General features: G+C 34.2%; 1 protein-coding gene across 1 annotated transcript; it reads right to left on the bottom strand.

The window, feature by feature from the left end:
• Nucleotides 1-2,872: 2,872 nt before the first annotated feature.
• On the bottom strand, nucleotides 2,873-18,312 carry LOC123657241 (4-galactosyl-N-acetylglucosaminide 3-alpha-L-fucosyltransferase FUT6-like). The gene is made up of 5 exons (XM_045592816.1): nucleotides 17,941-18,312; nucleotides 15,929-15,996; nucleotides 11,634-11,885; nucleotides 3,794-4,039; nucleotides 2,873-3,409 (listed from the first exon to the last, which is right to left on the bottom strand). The coding sequence occupies exons 1-5, from the start codon at nucleotides 18,127-18,129 to the stop codon at nucleotides 2,956-2,958; spliced, it is 1,209 nt and encodes a 402-aa protein (XP_045448772.1). The 5' UTR covers nucleotides 18,130-18,312; the 3' UTR covers nucleotides 2,873-2,955.
• Between the last annotated feature and the right edge of the window lie 2,515 nt (nucleotides 18,313-20,827).

Genomic DNA, 20,827 nt, shown 5'->3' on the forward strand with positions numbered 1-20,827 from the left:
AAATCCGCATTAACTTTTTATTGGGTGTACCGATTTTAATAATTTTTAATTTAATCGAAAGCTGATGTTTGTCATGTAGTCACATATAAATTTTATTGAGATCTGATAACTACTTTTTGAGTAATCTTTGATAACGCGCAGTTACTTGACTATTTTTTCGTCGATATACGTGGTATTACTCGTCGATGTAATTGAAGTCGGTTTTTTTTTCGTTTGCGAGCAAACACAATTATTATGTCATCTTATTTTTTAATTTTTTTTAATGTTCCAAAGAAGTTTACGTAAATATTTAGGTTTGTTTCTTAATAAATAAAAAACTGTTTAATTTTGAGTGACTTTTTTATTTTATATATTTTATTATTCCCTTCTTTTCCTTCAGAAGACCTCGCGAAATGTACCTTGCCCATATTAAGCGCAAACACTGTTTCGGATAATAATCTAAATCGGTACGACCAATGAAAAGTTAAGTGGTAACACAGTCGAACAAAATGCAGTTGAATTGAGAACCTCCCTGCGTTTTTAAGTGGATTAAAAAATGGTTGTTGACCCCTGATTGTCGATTAAAGTTACATATTTAAATATTGTCGTACCATACAAGATATGCAAAAATTATATCTATTTTTGGAGCCACTAATCTTCCTCCCTCATGATAGCGCCGCAATTAACCGGCCATCAACCTTTTTTCAGTTTCTTCAAAATTCTATGTGAATTTATTTTGTTATAATTTAACATCGTGTTAACCATTAAAAATACAAATGAAGTATTTGGAAGTTTTTAAAAGGTTAAATAAGGAAAAAATATTAAATGTCCAGTATTTGTACAAAAAATAAAAATCAATAAAATATTTTTTTTTTTTTTTAAAGTCTGCCATAAATTATTAATTTAATAATGTTTATTTTTTTATCTGAGTCTCTGAACCCCAGCAACCGATTTGGAGTCGGTCATTATGTCTTGGGTATCACTTTGTGGAATGTTATGCCACTTATCAACAACAGCAGTTTTTAGCTCACTGATGGTTGTGGGAGCTGTTACGTTGTTGTGTACGATTCCTAATTCATCTTTTGAGATTGTTCCATACTTGTTTGATCAGTTTCAGGTCAGAATTCTAAGATAAATATGGTAATCGCTGAATATTTACTTCATCAAAGTAAACGGCGGTGTGCATAAGCATTATCGTGCATTAAAACAAAATTATTGCCGATAAGTCCATGTTGAACGACCAAGAACTATCGTTAAAACAAATGCTACACCAGACCATTTTCGAGCGTCCCACGTGGCCCTCTGTTTTAACCTCAAAACTTTTCGCATACCTTTCACCACGGCATTCGTACACACGCTGACGTCCATTAGGACCTCGCAAAGCATATCTTGATTCTTCAGAGAGAGTACAGAGTTCCATTGTTCCAAAGTCCAATTGGAATATTCTTGAGCTAGTCTAGCTGTTTTGTGAGCTATGGTTAGTTTTGGGCCTCGAACTGGTCGAAACGATCTTAGGTCCCTCTCTGCTAACCTTTTTTTTTAAGTTCTTAGACTTACACTTACGTATCGTACCTCAAAAAAGCTGTTACAAGCCCAAGAAGATGTAGCGAACTGATTTCGAAGAACGTTCGATACGTTTTAACGATCATCTCTCTCTGATGTACATCTTCCGCAACTTTTCATAACCTTCTTCTGTAAGAACCGGTCTGTCTATAACGCTGGATTATGGACTGGCGGATTGAATAATGGTTTATGGATATTCAAGCAATGTGACGCTGCTTCAGCTGCGTCCAGTGGCATTTTTTGTGTTGTTGATCTCGACAGTCTAACACTTAGATTTTAATCAAAAAAACGGTATCAGAAAATTTTAAAACATAGTTATCCATCTTATAGAATGTGTAGCCAAAATGTCGAGTTTATTGTTAAATAAAAACCACAAAGGTAAACAAAAAGCGTGCATGTTTTGATTATCGCAGGTACATCCTAAGGTTGCGCCTAGCACATAAAATAAAAATTAACATAAGCAAAAAATATAACATTTTAGGTGAGTGGACGACTTATTTAGAATCTTAGTGTACTTACAATTATAAATAATTATGTGATAGCTGATGTTATAGTAATTGATTTTATTATATATCCAAATTCAATCAAGTATGAGTTAAACTTAGTTTCAAAAGTAGCTTACATTACATAAACAAACATAACAAAAACATAAACAATAGTAACGTAAACGTATATATGTTATACCGATTTATGAGAATTTGGTCTGCCTTTGTCCATGTTTTATGAGGTTTTATGAGATTTTTTTCCATAGAGTATAAGTGCCTACACGCAACGCATAATTATTTAAGAAAAAAATTATTATATAAACTAAACTGAGTCGCCGAAGTGTACCAATACACTCGCCAAATCGGCTTAATCTATTTAATTTTTGTGTTTGTTATTATGAGAATAATGTTTGTATGAAAAAACCGACAAACCCAAAAAAATGACGATCAACTGCCATCGGTTCAGCCTGTAATATCCCACTGCTGGGCATAGGGCTCATTCCCCATCTAGGAGAAGGACCAGAGCTTAATCTACCACGCTGCTTCAATGCGAGTTGGTGGATACTGCGACAACTGCTATACAATATTATAAATATTTAAAATTTTATTTTAAGACCCTCATTAAGTGTTTTATTTCATTAGTAGACTTACAACTTATTAGTTGTAAATCTGCTCCTACATCTATTGAGTATTATTCACCCAAGAAACACTTAATGAATTTATATTGCTGCCTCTAAATCGCAATAGAACTTATGAAAGTCTTGAAAACGTTAGCGAGCATTATAAGAAACTTGACTCATTATATAATATGTCGAAGTTTAAAGGTAAATAAATAACAGTTAAAATATATATATCAAAATAGTCTTATTCACTTAACTTCTATAATTATATAAAATTTGAAATTTGAATAATATATAGTACTGTGAAGTTACTGTCGACAAGAAAAATTACGATCGAAAAAAATCCGTAAGGCCTTTTCATCGTAGACTTTTTCCTTTACATCGTTATAATTTAATGCTTCGCATACTCTGCAAAAATGGTAGGACTTAGATCCAAAATACCCATGCTCGTTCACTACTTCGAAATCGTTTCTCCATCGATGATAAGAAAGAATATTATTTTCGTCTTTACTAATACGAAGCATGTGTTCCGCCAATTCTTGGGCATTTTTGTAATTATCGACGTGGAGGAAGGAATTAGGAGGAAGTAAATGCTTACAATTATCCACAGAAGGTCCCATTATCACGGGTATCGCACCCTTACTATAGGCGTTGTAAAACAATTTCTCTGTCAAATAGTCTTCACATAGAGAGTTCTCAAACACTAAGTAAAACAAGTAATTCGCAATCAAATTACAATCAGATCGAAAATGACCGCGACAGCTGAAATAAATAAAAGTGTATATCAAACACAAGAAGAGGAAAGTTTCGAAGTTTTTAATTTACGTACTGGTTGTAACACAAATTAATTTAAAACATTCAACTATATTATTAAGCCAAATTCTAATAAAATTATTACATCAAAAGACCAAATTTTTTTTTCGATTTTAGCCATCATGCAATTAATAAGTAACATTAAGAGACCAAGAACTAGTTAAATTGTCCTGCCTAATATACTAATATACTCCTAATATATTAGTAATAGGTGTCCGGGTGTATACTGGTCCGGAAACACACACATTACCAAAACAAACGGCCAGACTACGACTTACATGTGTATGTACAATTAATTCGAATAAAGAAATTAAGTTAACACAAACGAAATACCTTGTTTTATGATTTTTAGAACATTGTCCATAGACTTCAACGGACATTTGTTCCTGCAATTCTTTCAAATAAGCCATCCTACGCGAAACACCACAATTTGATATAAGGATAGTAGCTAGAATATCTCGTTGCTTGTTGTTCCAATACGGTATTAACTTGGTTAAATATTCGTCTGTCATTTCGTTTAGAATCGGCTTTTGTAAGGGAATCGTTCTACCATAAGGCACAGGCACGTCAGAATCACTCCTGGAAATATTTAGTAATAAATAATGGCAAGAAAAAGGGAGATTTCATGTTTGAGGATTTTGCGTACTGCTGCGGTTAGTTTTTGTTAGTGTAAAAACAGGGTTCGCAACGGTAACAAGATTTAGTATTTAACGACACTGAGAGTTCTAACTTACAAACATTTGTTTCCAAATAAAATTTATTGCTGATAATATCAATATGATTACAAATGGTTTTTATTAAATGACTGATAATTAAAAAACATGTATAACACATTAAAGGTAAATAATATTGTAAAAAAAACTTACTAACTTAACTCAGTGAGCACAGATACCTGCCTACCAACAAGTGCATTTTCAATTTTACACTCATACACACACACACATGTCAACAATATTATATCCGGTTATCATGTAATTAGCTAATAAAACTCTTACTTGGTTGCAAATGTAGTTTAAAATATAATAATGTTTTATAATAGTAAAATAACATAGATGTAAGCTAATTTTCCTTTTAATTATTGAACACGCAGGCATGGCGCCATCCCCACCCTTTCTATATAAAATGGAGATGCCGCCATTGCCTCGTGTCAACAATATTGTTTCCATTTATTATGAGGTTAGCTAATAAAACTCATACTTGGTTGCAAATGTAGTTTAAAATATTATAATGATTTTTAATAGTTAAGTGACATAGATACAAGTTAATTTTCGTTTGTATTATTAAACACGCGGGCATGGCGCCATCCCCACCCTTTGTAAATAAAATGGAGATGTCGCCATTGCCTCGCCAGTTCGTTTCGGACGTTCGAGCAGTGAAGACTTAAAAAGTGTAAGTGATTACTGTTTACTGTTAATATATTATTATTTTATTGCTATGCATAATGTTTTTCTATGTAATGGAATATAATTGTGTTTTTCTTGATAAAATTGTATACGATCTGACTAGTTATTTATTTACAAACAAAGGCAATTCATGAACTAACAGATTTAACTTAAATATTATTGCATTCTATTTACAAATAATACATAAATAAATAGATTATAATCACTAAAGTCTTTTATTTTCACAATTCAGAAGTGGGATAGGTAACTCATTTAATTTTTTTTGGCTGTATACTTATTTTTTTTTCTTTTCTCTTTTTTTTCATCTCTTAATGAGGGATTATGGAGAAAATACTTGAGAAGTCCCCGCTGTGTGGGAAGAGTTCCGAAAAGAAATAGAAGAGACCGCCGCAGCAGACTTCGCAGCGTGCAAGGTCGCCGCAGCCGGCTTCGCAGCTTGCAACGTAGTCCGGAGACGCGGCGGCCCACAATAGCAACGCCTAAGCCCCGAGCATCGACTACGCAAGGACCACCAAGTAACACCACTGATCCAAACATTGGCAGTGGTGATTCATTACTAAACAATAATTTACATGATGTTCTAAATACGCTATTGCAAACATTGAAATCTTTGATCCCGGATAGTGACAAAATAGGCTCGTTTAAAGATAGTGTCCCCGAATTTGACCCTGCAAGGAAAGAACAAACGATGTCTATGTGGATACGTAAACTAAATGAGAAACTGATTTAATCACTTCGCAATTACAATACTACGAGGTGTCGCGAAGCGTTGATATGAAGGATTGCCATCGGTGTTCTTTTCTTGGAGTGAGTCACAGACAAAATTGCTATCAGCATTTCCTCCTGAGGATTTTATTTTTGTGTTACCCACACATTAGGAAATTCTAAAATTATTTTTAATATCATATCGGTTCGCTTAATCCGAATATAAAATCGTCATATCAAAAATTTCGATCTAACGGTACATCGTTCCATAGCTTAATTGGCTAGAGCACCGACACGGTCAGTCGGAGATGCAGGTTCGATCCCCGCTGGAACGGTCGATTTTTGATATGATATAAAAAAATGTTTAGAACTACGGACAGATGTTAGCAGATATGTTGGCTAGGCGCGCCCGTTTCAACGATTCTCTTGAAGAATATTACTATGAGAAGGTTACCTTTATTACCACTGTAATATAACGGGCAAACGAGCATTAGAATGCGTTCTGCATGGCATAGATGACATGCAGAGACTAGACTAGGAGCCGAGGCTCAGTATGAGGACCTTCATAAATTACTTAGTTATCTGAAAAATGCTAGAAAAGTTAAGCCAATACCAGACCGTAGAGTAACGCCATTTTTAACCAACTTCAAAAAACCGACCGGTCCGTTTGCCGACCTAGTTGTATAAGAATAATTGTATTTGCTCACAAACTTTAACCGACTTCAAAGAAAAAGAGGAGGTTACTCAATTCGACCGTATATATATTATTTTTATGTATGTTCGGGGATAACTCCGTCGTTTATGAACCGGTTTTGATAATTCTTATTTCGTTGGAAAAGACATATCCCTAGTTTGGTACTATGATAAGGAAACCAGGATCTGATGATGGGATCCCAGAGAAATCGAGGGAAACTCTCTAAAAGACTCATAACTTTTTACTGGGTGTATCGATTTTGATGATTTTTAATTTAATCGAAAGCCGATGTTTATCATGTGGCCACATTTAAATTTCATCGACCTTATAATATAATAATAACTTTTGGAGTAATCTTTGATAATGCGTATTTACTCGACAATTTTTTGTCTACCTACGTTGTATTACTTGTCGATATAATTGAAGGCGGTTTTTCTTCGTTTGCCTGCAAACACAATTATAATTTATATACGTCAATGTCCCGATCCCTTAAAGAAATGTACTAGGTGTCACAGGATAGGTCATGAAACGGAGCAATGTTATACGAAAATCCGGTCCCGTCTACTGCACTAAAGATTTAAAATGCAAAGGTTATTAATAGGGCTACGAATAACAGTATATGTTTAGATAAATATTTCAAGAAAAGCGCGTGTTAATGGTATAGAGATGGATTCCTTCGTTGACCTTGGTAGTTAATGCTCGATGATCAAAAAAACAAAAAATCGCAGTTACCCATACTAGGAACTATTCACATAACTATAGATGATTTGCCTGTAATAAAAGGATTTGGAAATTCCGTAGTTCATTCTGTGGGTAAAATTAATGGCGAAGTAGAAATTGATGGGGTGAAGCTTATTGTACCTGATTATGTTATGGAAGTGTTTTCCATGATAGGACAGGCTTTTACATAACAGCATCATGTAATAATTCAGAAAACTGGTGAACATTTTGATATTTTATATAATAGTTTTGATGACATAATGACAACTGAAAAAAAATAAGAAGTCTTAATCGTAAACGTTCCGAAATAATTAGCTTAGGCATTTTGGGGATATATACAGAGCACAAATACAAAGGGGCACTTTACATTGTTGGGGGCTTGCGTAATGATGTAAACTCGGCTTACTTTATCCCGGATTCAATTTGACGATGGTGGTAATGGGCTAACAGTAATCAACAATTTAAGCTCTAAGTCATGAAATTTGACAAATGGTATATTAATTACTCGAGGTATTGTTGCGAACCAGGAATCAATTACAATGTTCTCCACGTTTCTGTATCCAAGGATCAGCAAATGAATCCAATCATTGCTGCAGATTTAAATATATCGGGTGATTTAGAACAAACTGCGGTTGATGAGTTGTTAATATTGTTAAATAAATATCGACATTGCTTCGCTTCTCCTTTTTCCGAGTTAGGACACTCTTTTGTTTGCGAGATGAATATTGATTTGCACAATGTCGAACCGGTAGTTTACATACTCTATAGATTGGCTACGAAAGAGAAGGAAGTAGTCAGGGAAATGGTGAATGAACTTTTAGAAAATTATATTGTACGGCCTTCAGTATCCCCATTTGCTAGCCCTTATATAGTCATTATAAATTTAACAGGATGCCCTTCGGCTTGGCAAATGCCCCAGCGACATTCCAAGGAATGATGCATCAGATTTTAGATGGCTTACGCCCTAAGGAAGCTATGGCTTATTTGGATGATATAATTATTCCATCCAGAACTATCAAAGAAGGAATGGAAAAGTTAGTTGATATTGTTAGCTGAATCAGGTCTTATACTTAAATTTTTAAACGTTATTTCAACTACTTAGGCTTTATTATTTTTAGTAAGGGTATCCGACCGTCGTTGCAACTGCACGCTTAATATATTTTAGCTATTTCCATAGTGTTATGTCTTACGGCCTGTTACTTTGGGGTAATGCTGCAGATATTGAGACTATATTTATCTTGCAAAAAAGGGCTATTCGCGGCATTTACGATCTTGGAGCTAGAGTCTCCCTACGGGATGTTTTCCAAAAGGTGGACATATTAACGATCGCGTCGCAGTATATTTATAACAATATTATGTATATCCACCAAAATATTCATTGTTTTGAAATAAATAGTAATAATCGCATTGTAAACACGAGACGGAATAACAAAATTGTAACTCCAAGTTTTGATTTGGAGATAAAACGAATTATTGAGACGATGTGGTAGAGATAAAAAGTAACTACAAACTCAAAAATAGTAAACTTTTTAGAATTACAGCTGAAGCTGATAGATGGGCTGTGCCTAAAGGTGTGTGTTGGCAAATCATTAAACGAAACCACGATGATCTAGGCCATTTCGTGGTAGACAAGACGTTAGAACGCATAAAGTTTTGTCACTAAATATGAAGGCTCTTGTCTAGAATGTGCATATAGTAAGACATCCGGTGGTAAGAGACCCGTTTTTTTTTACACCCTATCCACAAAGTAGATACTCTGTTTGACACCATCTATATGAATCATGTTTGGCCATTTGTGTGTAGTAGCAAAAAAAAAAAAACATGTACATTCTAGTATTGATTAACCCGTTTACGAAATATATTTCATTAAAACCTGTAAAGAGTGCCAAATCCAAAATAACAGTAAATATTTAAATGAATTCATTAGTATCTTTGGCGTACCTAAATGTATAATTTATGACCGTGGTTTATCATATACAAGTTATCTCTTCAAGAGTCTCAACAACCTCACGATGATACATTGATAAGTGATAGAGAATTTAATAATGACTCGGATAGTGAATGACATGTACTAATTGTTTATGTTTCAGAGCCAATTGGGTTTCTAATAATTAACGACCAATGGGGTCTTTATGTGATTTAGGACCAATTGGGTTCTTTTGACATTTAGGGCCAATTGGGTCCATGTGTAATAATACGACCAATTGGGTCTACGACCAATTGGGTCTTTATAAACTTAACGACCAATTGGGTCCATGTGTAATAATACGACCAATTGGGTCTTTATAAGGTTTACGACCAATTGGGTCGTTTTGAAAGAGTTTCATTTTATATAACAATATCGTTTTAATCGTTGTAAACAAAATTGTCTTCGTTTTAGATACAGAATGATTGCTGTCAAGTACGAGGACGTACACTAATAGGATGACCGACTGTCAACAATATTATATCCGGTTATCATGTAATTAGCTAATAAAACTCTTACTTGGTTGCAAATGTAGTTTAAAATATAATAATGTTTTATAATAGTAAAATAACATAGATGTAAGCTAATTTTCCTTTTAATTATTGAACACGCAGGCATGGCGCCATCCCCACCCTTTCTATATAAAATGGAGATGCCGCCATTGCCTCGTGTCAACAATATTGTTTCCATTTATTATGAGGTTAGCTAATAAAACTCATACTTGGTTGCAAATGTAGTTTAAAATATTATAATGATTTTTAATAGTTAAGTGACATAGATACAAGTTAATTTTCGTTTGTATTATTAAACACGCGGGCATGGCGCCATCCCCACCCTTTGTAAATAAAATGGAGATGTCGCCATTGCCTCGCCAGTTCGTTTCGGACGTTCGAGCAGTGAAGACTTAAAAAGTGTAAGTGATTACTGTTTACTGTTAATATATTATTATTTTATTGCTATGCATAATGTTTTTCTATGTAATGGAATATAATTGTGTTTTTCTTGATAAAATTGTATACGATCTGACTAGTTATTTATTTACAAACAAAGGCAATTCATGAACTAACAGATTTAACTTAAATATTATTGCATTCTATTTACAAATAATACATAAATAAATAGATTATAATCACTAAAGTCTTTTATTTTCACACACACCCATAAACATAGATACATTGGATAAGATAAATACAATAATTCATGTATTAAACATTACTATTGATAATTAAGTGTGTAACGTAGGTTTATACATACTTTAATAATTATGTGATTCATTATATTGTATGTAATCTTCTATTTGCTGATCTAAAATTATATTGTATTGCTGTGTTCATAACGCTATTGGGTTTCCTAATACGGTAAAATAAATTAAATAAACAGTATTCTGGCGTCAAACAAGTTACGCGTAGACAAGAAAATCTGTTACAGAAATTGTCTTCGTAATAAAAACGAAATAAATAAACAAATGTTATTGTTATCACAAGCCATCTTAGTAAACAAACCTATGATAAAAGATCTCATACATCCTATATGTAGGGCTGCCAACATGATGTATATATCACTAATAATAACTCATAAATGTCGTAGAAAACCAAAGATGGTAACTAGTATATTAAAGTTAGGAAATTATTATAATCACTTAAAGATGAAATTTTCTCAAAACAAAAGTAAAAAATGTAGTCTATATCTTAATATAGATATATACATATTTCTATATATATATTTTTTTGTGATACAAAAATTATAGTCTTATACCACGACATAAGACTCTTTGAAAAACTTCCTTGTTCTTCTTAACATAATAGTTAACTTTAAAAATGCATATATCGTCATAGCGATATTAAGTCTATTTATTGACATATATATCTTTCCATTAAAAATAAGGTTTCAGTGTCTTCTTTCCATATAGCATAATTTACGAGTATTTCAGTGATCGGATTTATAGCATAAAACTATTAGGTCGGAGAAAATTCCTATTCGTATTCGTATTTTGTATAGAAATTCAAGAGATTTTACAAAATGTATTGACATTAATTATGATATACATACATATATGTACCTATGTACTATTTTGTTCGATAACTTATTGCCATCTTGTATGACTTCTTGTTGACTTCTCATTAAAAAACTCCGACAAGTAGTTTTGATAATACTCTCTTGATTAAAAAATTTAATAAAATTTTCTTATAAACACCTATAAAAAGGTAGAATCAATCAGTGACTACGAACTCCAAAATTGGACAAAATTGTACAGATCAAAAAGAATTTCAGCCCTAAGAGTATATACATGCAACGTGGTGCCAAAAATGTTTTCTATCAAAAGTCTTATTTCCACGGGCATTTTATCTTTTGGGTTTATCACATATTCCATAGCATAATATGTTTATTGATATAAAATAACAAAATCCAAATCTATAGATAAAACAAGAATGATTGGATTTATTACATATTTATACGTTTAAGTAAAAACTTCATTACTCGCATACAATGTTTTTAGCATTCGTCTATTCCTAAGGTAAGAAACTAAATGCAGTAAATAAATACACATATATGTATATTACACCCAGACTGGGGGTGGGAATCGAACCCACAACATGGGCAGCAGAATGTAGGATTATCCCAAACTGCGCCAACGAGTAAGTTATTATTTTTATACATAAATATGATAACGGTATTGTGCCTTACCTGTAAGTCATAGACCAATTAAAAATATTTGCTAAATCCAATATTTTAGGCGGCGACTTCGACATGGAAAACGAGTGCATTGGGGATTCATCGCTCAAAAAAATCCATCTCTGCTTCGGATTCCTTCCCGTAACATTTGGTAATATACCTTTTTGAATGTGGATAACTACAGCATCAGCACTGCTTATTGTTGTATCGTCTCTTGTGAATTCACAATTGTGCACACTGCACTCACTAAGAGGGTCATTTTCTCTGAAAAGAAAACTTTTATTAGACATCAAAATAATACTAATATTAAAAAATGTAATAGTCAAACTAAAAATAAATATGTAATGTATTTAAATAAGTCTATTTACTTTAAAAGATAGGCTATAAAACATCATGACGCAATTCTTAAAAAAAACAAGTAGGTACTTAGTGACAAAAACAATGTTAAAAATTATGACTAACGACAACGAGATAGGTATGTTATGAACCTAATATAACATCACCGGCCGCTCGAACTAGGGCCGATATGGGACAAGTATCACCACCGAGACTTCGACCGGCGTCCACACCGCTTCAACACGCGGAAAACGCCCTAATCGAGTTCCTGGCCATTATTAAGGCAAACCGCGAGGTAAGCTTGGCCACCTGCAAAAAGATCATGCAGGCCTACCAGTACGATCACCAAAGATTACTGGAGGTGGAACTCGAAGAAGCCGAAGCAGCCATATACAACAGTGATACCCGACAAATACTCAAGGGCAAGATGTCGGGTAGGTATATGGCCGCATATAACATCACAGCAGGCTTCGTGAGCGCGGTCGAGTCTGAGGGTAATGACGAGGAGTCACAAACCTTTGAAACACCCGAAGGGGACCCGGTGGTGGTAGTGGCGAGATGCACGAAAGTAATGCTGGGTGACCGGATGCTACGGATGGCAAAAACCATCACGGGCGACCGGGCCGAAGCCGGCTTACCGTACGTGACCTGGGGACTACCATCACTGGAGTGGATAAACGGGGTACCAGGATGCGGCAAGACAACCCGAATAGTCAGGGACTTCGATGGGGACACGGAAGTCGTGATTACGACCACAGTCGAGGCGGCTAAAGATCTAAAAGAAAAACTGATGCACCGCTATGGCAACAAGGTCAAGCAAAGAGTACGTACTATGGCCTCCGTTCTGGTAAATGGCTTCCGTGAGGGTTTAAAAATCAACCGCCTAACGGTGGACGAAGCCCTCATGAACCATTTCGGAGCCATAGTAATGGCCGCCCGACTATCGGGAGCTGAGAAGGTAGTCCTCATCGGAGACATAAACCAACTGCCGTACATCGACAGGGATAACCTGTTCGAAATGCGGTATTGTAGACCAACCCTTATAACGACTATTTCGTGCGAGTTGTCGTGCACGCATCGTAACCCCAAAGATGTCGCCTTTGCCATCAGTGAGGTTTACAAGTCCGTGTACAGCTCAAGCACAAAGATCCGATCTTTGCGAGTGGAGAGTCTCACAGGCGCGCGCATTCCTGTAGGAAGGGACCGAACCCTGTACCTGGTATTTACGCAAGAGGAGAAGAGTTTGCTGACTGACCAGGGATACGGGTCCGGTGAGGGATCGCGCGTCTTAACCATTCATGAGGCGCAGGGCCAGACCTATGAGGACGTCATCGTCCTCCAGACAAATACAAGGAGGCTCAAGATCCACGACAGCGTTTCGCACGCTGTAGTCGCGGTGACTAGACACACCAACACCTGTGTCTATTACACCGACGACCGTGACGACGCAATTGGTCGCTTTGTGGCGAGGGCAGCGGAGATGACGGACAAGAAAATCCTTGAGCATAGTCTCAAGATGGCCATTCACCATAGAGATGCTGCCGTCATTGAGAATGTGCTCAAAATGTTGAAAAATGTAGAGGTGTGAAGACATTATTGTATTGTAAGTATAAATTATGCGTAGATAAAAGTGTAAAGTAAGTAATATAAATAATAAAATTGAATGTAATAGTATAGGAATAGGATAATGTAATTGTAATGATAAGGCTTTATATATTTACTTAATAAGATAGGATTAGTCATATAATATATTAATAAAAATTAAAAAAAAAATGAAATTTAAATGGATAAAACGATTCCTAACCACAAAAAAAAGTACCTAACTACTAACAATAACATAGGTTAAGTGTACATTGTAAGTAGCAAATAAGTGTACATATATTGTAGTTAGAAAATAAGTGTACATATATTGTAGTTAGCAAATAAGTGTAAATATAATAAAAATAATTAGTATATAAGAATATAAAATAAGCAATATGTAGAATAGTCTTGGTCAGTGGACTCGCGTCGACTTTTAGAAATTTGAAATTTTAAGACTAGTTATTAAGGCTTCTAGATTCTAAGTTGCGGTGAAGTACCGATGCATGTTAAAAAAAAATAATAATAACAATATATGGAATAACAAAAGCACGGGTATAATAAGCCTGTGGATATATCACATAACTAAAAAAAAAAAAAAAAAAAAAACCTAATATAACAAAATACTGCACTGGTAGCAACAATACCAGAGAGTAGGTATACATTTTTAGCTGACTATAACAAATAGAGCAATTCACACACGGGAGAAGTGAAACTTCTAAAAAGTAGCCTACGAGAGCTTTTTTTTTTTCGAGTATATAAAATACTGTGTAATGTATTCTATCTTAATCCATCCTAGTCATTTATTAGTTTGTTTCTTTATCGTGCGCATTTTCGTTTCATCGTGTTTCAAATCAAAATTTTAAGTTTCACTTCAATAATAATAATTTTTGTGATATTTTCAAAGTAATTTAAAATTTTGAGCCTACTAGCCTTGAAAGCATTACTTTAATAAGTGGGACCAATTTAACTGACGAAAAAAACCAATGTCATAAGATTCAGACGCCTCACAAGAGTTAAAATATAGAAGACTGGACATTCACAAGCCTGTTCAAAATTGTTGTTGGAAATTGTATCTTTAAATATGTAGGTTGCTATGTAGAATGCGTAACTGTAAGTTCTTACATTACAAGCTGGGCCGTGTGCTGGTAGGAAAACTTATTTTTGCTGGCTATGGCTTAGTTCCGTTCTTAAGGAACATTGATAGTTAGCAGTCGTAAATAATAATAGTAATAATCTTTATTCTAAAGTACATGACATAATGTAAACCATAATGTAAGACTTTGTAACAAATTATCTATTAACTTCATTTAAGTGACGTCTTTAATGACCACTAAATATTCGGGTAAAAAAAAATTAGAATAATAGTTTATCTCATTGTAAAAATAACCTAAAATATATCGGTTATTATGGAAGTAAGTATCAGATTATATTTATTTCATCGTATTAACGTTTAACGTTTATTGGTTTAAAAAAATATTTAAGCTAAAATGAAAATATGATTAAATATATGTAGTAGTAGCTAGTCAACAAGAATTTAAGCAAATAGTAACTAAACAATGTATGGAAAAAGTACATATTACGCAGTGTAATATTACTCGGCACGGCTAACAGAATAATTTGTTATACTTTGTTTTAAGTAGATTTCGTCTTTATTTTTTAATATAAAATTATTATTAATTAATTATCTATATTAATATTATACAGAGGTAAAGTTCCTAAGATATACAGAATATATTTTATTGCACACCACTCAGAAAAGATTTACATAAAACACTTATTTACACATAGAGATATTAATGTACAGAGGCGGTCTTATCACTTGAAAAAAGTTATAATTCAACTAACTTGTAGTTTGTATCATAAGAATTCTTTCACTAACAGAAAGCTACACACACTATTCAGGAGTGATTTAAGCTAAATTTTATTTTTATTGAACAAAAAATTCAGTGAAAAATAATAGTAATGGTCGGAGAAATGCGAGCGAGATGAAAATTTTGTGTGCATATCGGGTAGGTCTGAGAATTGGCCATCATATATTTTTAATACCCCTATGTTATAAGAGGGGGGGGGATGAGGGGGTTAATATCATATATTGCAAAACAACGTTTGCGGGACTTGCTACTAATATTGAGGATGGTTCACGCGAGAACTACTTAACCGATCATCATGAAACTTTGTACATATATTTTTGGAGATATTAGAAGTAACATAGAATACTTTTTACAATCACTGCGTGCGAAGCCGTGGGTAAAAGCTTGTATCTTTAGAAATTCTTTAAATATTTCTTTTTTTATGCTCACCTTTTACAGTTAAAGTTACAAACATGTCGGTTTTTAAGCCAATCCCAATACTTCCATATTAATATCTTAAATGTCTGATTTTTCCTTTCTTTTGTTAATTTAATTTCTTGTGAAAAATTTTTGAACATAAATGTACCCAAGTTTGATGTCTGCCAATCCTTAAATAAATTAAAATAAAATTATGTAGTAACGTAAGTAATGTTATGAAAGTATTCCAAAAAAAATATGATATATTTATCCACCATATATTTTTCATTTATTTGATTACGTGCATACATTGATTAAGTCATCAGTAAAAAGTAGTCACAATAAACGTGGAGAGCACTAAAGGGTTTACTTTATTGAATACACTATACTTATAATTTATATTTTACTTTGTCACTGTTTATAAATAGCGCCTTTAATTAAGGTTTAATTTTTTTGAATATATTCTCGTCCGCCGTTTGTTGTGATCTGGATGTTTGTACTTATTGTGTATTGTGTGTATTTTCCGGATCCCTGGCACATTAGAAAATATTACAGGACGTTTGACTCTCAAACACTCATTTGAGAATCAAACGTTTATTTATTCATTGAAGAAAAGAACAACAACCGCTCTGAGTGGTGCGAATAGTCGTCTAAAATATCGACGGTTTTTGGGTTCGATTCTCGATTGATATGGATATTTGTATTTGTACAAATAATTCTTTCCGGTTTAGATGTCTGTCCTTGTTTGTCTCCCCGCCGTGCCTTGGAAAGCACATTAAACCGTATGTCCTGATTATTATCGTAAATACCTGATAGCGATCGTTACTCACAGTAGGAAACACATCAGCCAAACCGCAGTGGAACAGCGTGGTGGATTAAGCTACAATCATTCTTCTATATAAAGAAAGAGGCCTATTCAGAGCAGTAGAATGTTACAGGCTGAATGCGGAAATAAGGAAAATACTCATTATAATATGGGTCCTTCATAAAATAAATTCGCTCGTGTCGTAACTATAAACTAAAGCATTAAAAATAAAAACATTTATAATGGTGGGTAAAATGTATGCAACTATATCATATTTGGCATTTCTTTTTAAATTATTTTGATATAATTAAAATAGCAAAATTAACTCATTCTCTCTTCAAAAGAATGGTTTTCCAACAAACCATCACATTTTGGAATTTAGTTAGGTCTAAATATCTAATAGAAATCCAGAAGCGAAATAGTGACAACTCTGTGTCAGTGGGTCTAAAAAGACGTTTAACATAATTTAGTTACACGCAACACAATTAATTACACGCAACATAATTAATTACATGCAACATAATTAACTACACGCAACATAATTTTAAAAACACCCAACACGACATTTTTGGAGTTAACCTTATGAAACAATAAATGATCCGTGAAAAAAAAACTAATGTGCTTTAGACCACACGACTGAAGTAAAACTTCTTTAGCTCCTACAGTAATATACGAAACGTAACTCTCTCAGACGCCGCGTTAGCGCAACGGTTACAGCCATGGATTGTACCTGTTGCGCTGGCGGTTGCGAGTTCGATCCCCGCATATGACAAACATTTGTATTGGCCATACAGGTGTTGCCGTGGTCTGGGTGTTTGTGCAGTCCTTGTGGGTCTCCCCACCTTGCCTCGGAGAGCACGTTAAGCCGTCGGTCTCGGTTGTTATCATGTACACCTGATAGCGATCGTTACTTATAGTAAGGAATATATCCGCCAACCCGCATTGGAACAGCGTGGTGGATTAAGCTCTGATCATTCTCCTACATGGGGAGAGAGGTCTATGCCCAGCTGTGGGATGGCTGAAGCGTAATAGAACGATAATGTTTGATACGCAATTATATGTTGACTGTGAGGTATTACTGTTATATTTTTGTTTATTTATGTTATTATTCCAAGGTAGTTATAAACATATTCAGCTAAGATCTTCTCCTTTTAAGTAATGTAATTTAGTAATGTAAGGAAATTGTTAGATATACGTACTTATTATTTGGTTGAGTATTATTTAGGTATGAAACATTATTGAAAAAAAAAATTTCAAACATTTAAAATTTCACTTATAATTTTATTAATCAAAAAACTTAAGAATCTTTTGACGTAAATCTTTCACTTACCTTTCTACTTTTATAATAATTGTTCACAATATCATTATGGTCTTTGATGTAACTGCCATCAATATTAACTTTCGATTGAAAATGTGTACTCACGAAACTCGTTTTAAAACTTACATTAAACGTATAAATTACTAGCAAACATAAGCTTATGAGAATCAGGTACGTATAAATGGCTTCGAATTTTTTCATTATCTTTTTACAAAAAAAAACACAATTTGCGAATATAGCACTAGATAATTTAAATTAATTAAGCATTATATGACTTCCTCATCCGGTTTCATTTTCAATCGATTAACAAAAATAACTATAAAAAACTGTTTTTCCTGAATATACGTTCAAACACACGAACAATCGCTACTTTGTCACGATAAAAACATATTATTATTATCACTAGTGTAAATCGTTCACCGATAAAATTAAAATGTTTCCTTTTAAAAATCTTTTAAAATAACAACAACAAACGGAGATAACACAAACTAGCTAGTGAATATTAACAGATAAACGTTATTATATTCATTAATTTTTAAACAACACGTCATTTTAAAAGCAGAACAGATATCAGAATACGTGTTGTTAACGTACCGTTGTCGTTGTTTTCAAAATGCAAGCTTTGTATAACGACTGCCATTTTATGAACAATAGGAACCGAATCATAATATGTTCTGGTATGAGGTCAACATTTATTAAAATTCTTTTATCAAAGCAGTTAGGTAAATACATTTTGTATTATCAGATGTTTTATGATTGTGCAAATATGTAACTTATTTTGATGGTCTCCTCATCTGTATCTATTAGTTTTCGTACGATATCTTCGTCCAGAATCCGCTGCAATCACATAAAACTTATGGACGTGTGAGGTAAAGATTTATTTGGTCTATTTGTTCTCATGAAAACCTACACAACTCCTCAGACTCAGTTCCACTTCGGGTTCGGTGAGGTGATGGTCCAGCCGTAGCGTGCGTCCATTATACGTAGCCAGGTGTAGTTTTGAGTGGCAGCCTCCGTACCGTGACCGCTGCCGTAGCCGGAATAGCGGTTTTGCCCACAGTCACCACGCTGGGCTGGAGGATTGACAACCGCAGGGCCGGCTTTGTCGCACAGAATACGGTGCTGCTCGTCTTCGGTCTGTGTATTTGAAAGCCATTACTTGGATGGTTATCCATCCATTGGTCCATTTTGTAAGTTCCAAGGTGGTAGTGGAACTGTGTTATCCCTAAGTAGCTTCTTACGACACCCACGGAAAGAAAAGGGATGGCTATATTCTTTACGAAAGTCTTCAACCAGTGTGTGTTGCCAGTGACTACGTATGGATCCGAAACGTTGTTGCTAAATATGGGCCTTATAAGAAGGTTCAAAATCGCTCAGCGGGCGATGGAGAGAGCAATACTCGGTATTTCCCTACGTGATAGAGTCAGAAATTAGGAGATCCATAGGAGAACCAAGGTAACTGACATTGCTCGAAGGATCGCACAGCTGAAGTGGCAATGTGTAAGGCACATAGCTCGAAGAACCGATGGCCGATGGGGTGGAAAGGTTCTTGAGTGGCGACCGCGTACCGGGCGCCACAGCGTTGGCAGGCCCTCCATGAAGTGGGCAGACGATCTGGTCAGGGTCGCGGGAATCCGCTGGATGCGTGCTGCGCAGGATCCATCGTCGTGGAAAACAGTGCGCTGACATAATGAACTTTTGAGCACAAGATACGATACAGTAGCAGCGGTTAGAAGAATGCACATTAAGGCGGAAAAAAAAACAAAAATAAATAACTTTAAACATATTTAATTATATAAATACGAGGCATTAAGTTTAAAAGAAACGTAGAAGTAGGACTTTGTTTCCTTATCATAAATATATGATATCACTAGATAGTGATAAACGAATTAAGGATAAGTATGACTACAATACGACTTCGACGTCAAATTGTCATGTTAAAAAAATATCTTGCTGTAGCACACTAAATGTGAATTCCCATGAAATAGTTAAATAGTGTTACCAGTATGCTAAAAAAGTAAAAGTACAGAAGAAATCAAAGCATTAATTTGGTTACTAATTTTTTTTAATTTAATTTTTATGTAAACTTAAACTTATTTCCATCAGAAGCGAAGTCAAATAATGTAGCTCTTTAGAAATATTAAACAAATAATTTTAAGAGTCATGCACAAAAAACAGGCTTAAATTAAAATAAGTTTAACCAAACCAACATAAAAGGTGATCAAATAATTTGTTCGATTTTTACCGAAGTGATATGACTCGTCAAGAGCTACAGTCGATCAAAAAATAATTTATCTAACAAATATGACTTAACCCCCTTTTAGGGTTCCGTATCTCAAAAGGAAAAAACGGAACCCTTATAGGATCACTTTGTTGTCCGTCTATCTGTCAAGACCCTTTTTCTCGGGAACGCGTGAAGGTATCAGGCTAAAATTCATATCAAATACTCAGGTCAACTGTCCCTTAGAGCTGTGAAAAAATCAAACTTCTACGCCAACGCCATCAAAAGATACAGTCATTTATGCTGCAAATTTTTGACACTCGTAAGTGAACCAAAACCTACAGGATACTTCCCGTGAACTCAGAATCTTGAAATTTGATACGAAGCAACGTCTTATAGCACAGATATAAGAAAAATTACGAAAAGCATAAATCTTTAGTTACATCATATAATATAAATACTTTTAATAATTATGTACGGAACCCTCGGTGCGTGAGTCCGACTCGCACTTGGCCGTTTTTTTTTCTCTCTGACCATGCAATTGTAACATAATTTGACTGTTAAAGCATTTTTTAGTTATATTTGTTTATAACGATATATTATTATCTGAACAACGAAAAAAAAAACGGAAACGGAACGGGCTATGCTATAGTTTCTCTCAAAGATAGGATAAGGATA

Source organism: Melitaea cinxia, chromosome 10, assembly GCF_905220565.1.
Source record: "Melitaea cinxia chromosome 10, ilMelCinx1.1, whole genome shotgun sequence".
NCBI classification, from domain to species: domain Eukaryota; kingdom Metazoa; phylum Arthropoda; class Insecta; order Lepidoptera; family Nymphalidae; genus Melitaea; species Melitaea cinxia.

Coding starts and splice junctions, on each gene's coding strand:
- LOC123657241 (XM_045592816.1), bottom strand. CDS start 18,129: ATGAAAAAATTCGAAGCCATTTATACGTACCTGATTCTCATAAGCTTA. Junction 15,997..17,940: donor ATTATTATAAAAGTAGAAAG/GTAAGTGAAAGA, acceptor AATTTATTTAAG/GATTGGCAGACATCAAACTT. Junction 4,040..11,633: donor AATTGGTCTATGACTTACAG/GTAAGGCACAAT, acceptor AAATATTTCCAG/GAGTGATTCTGACGTGCCTG.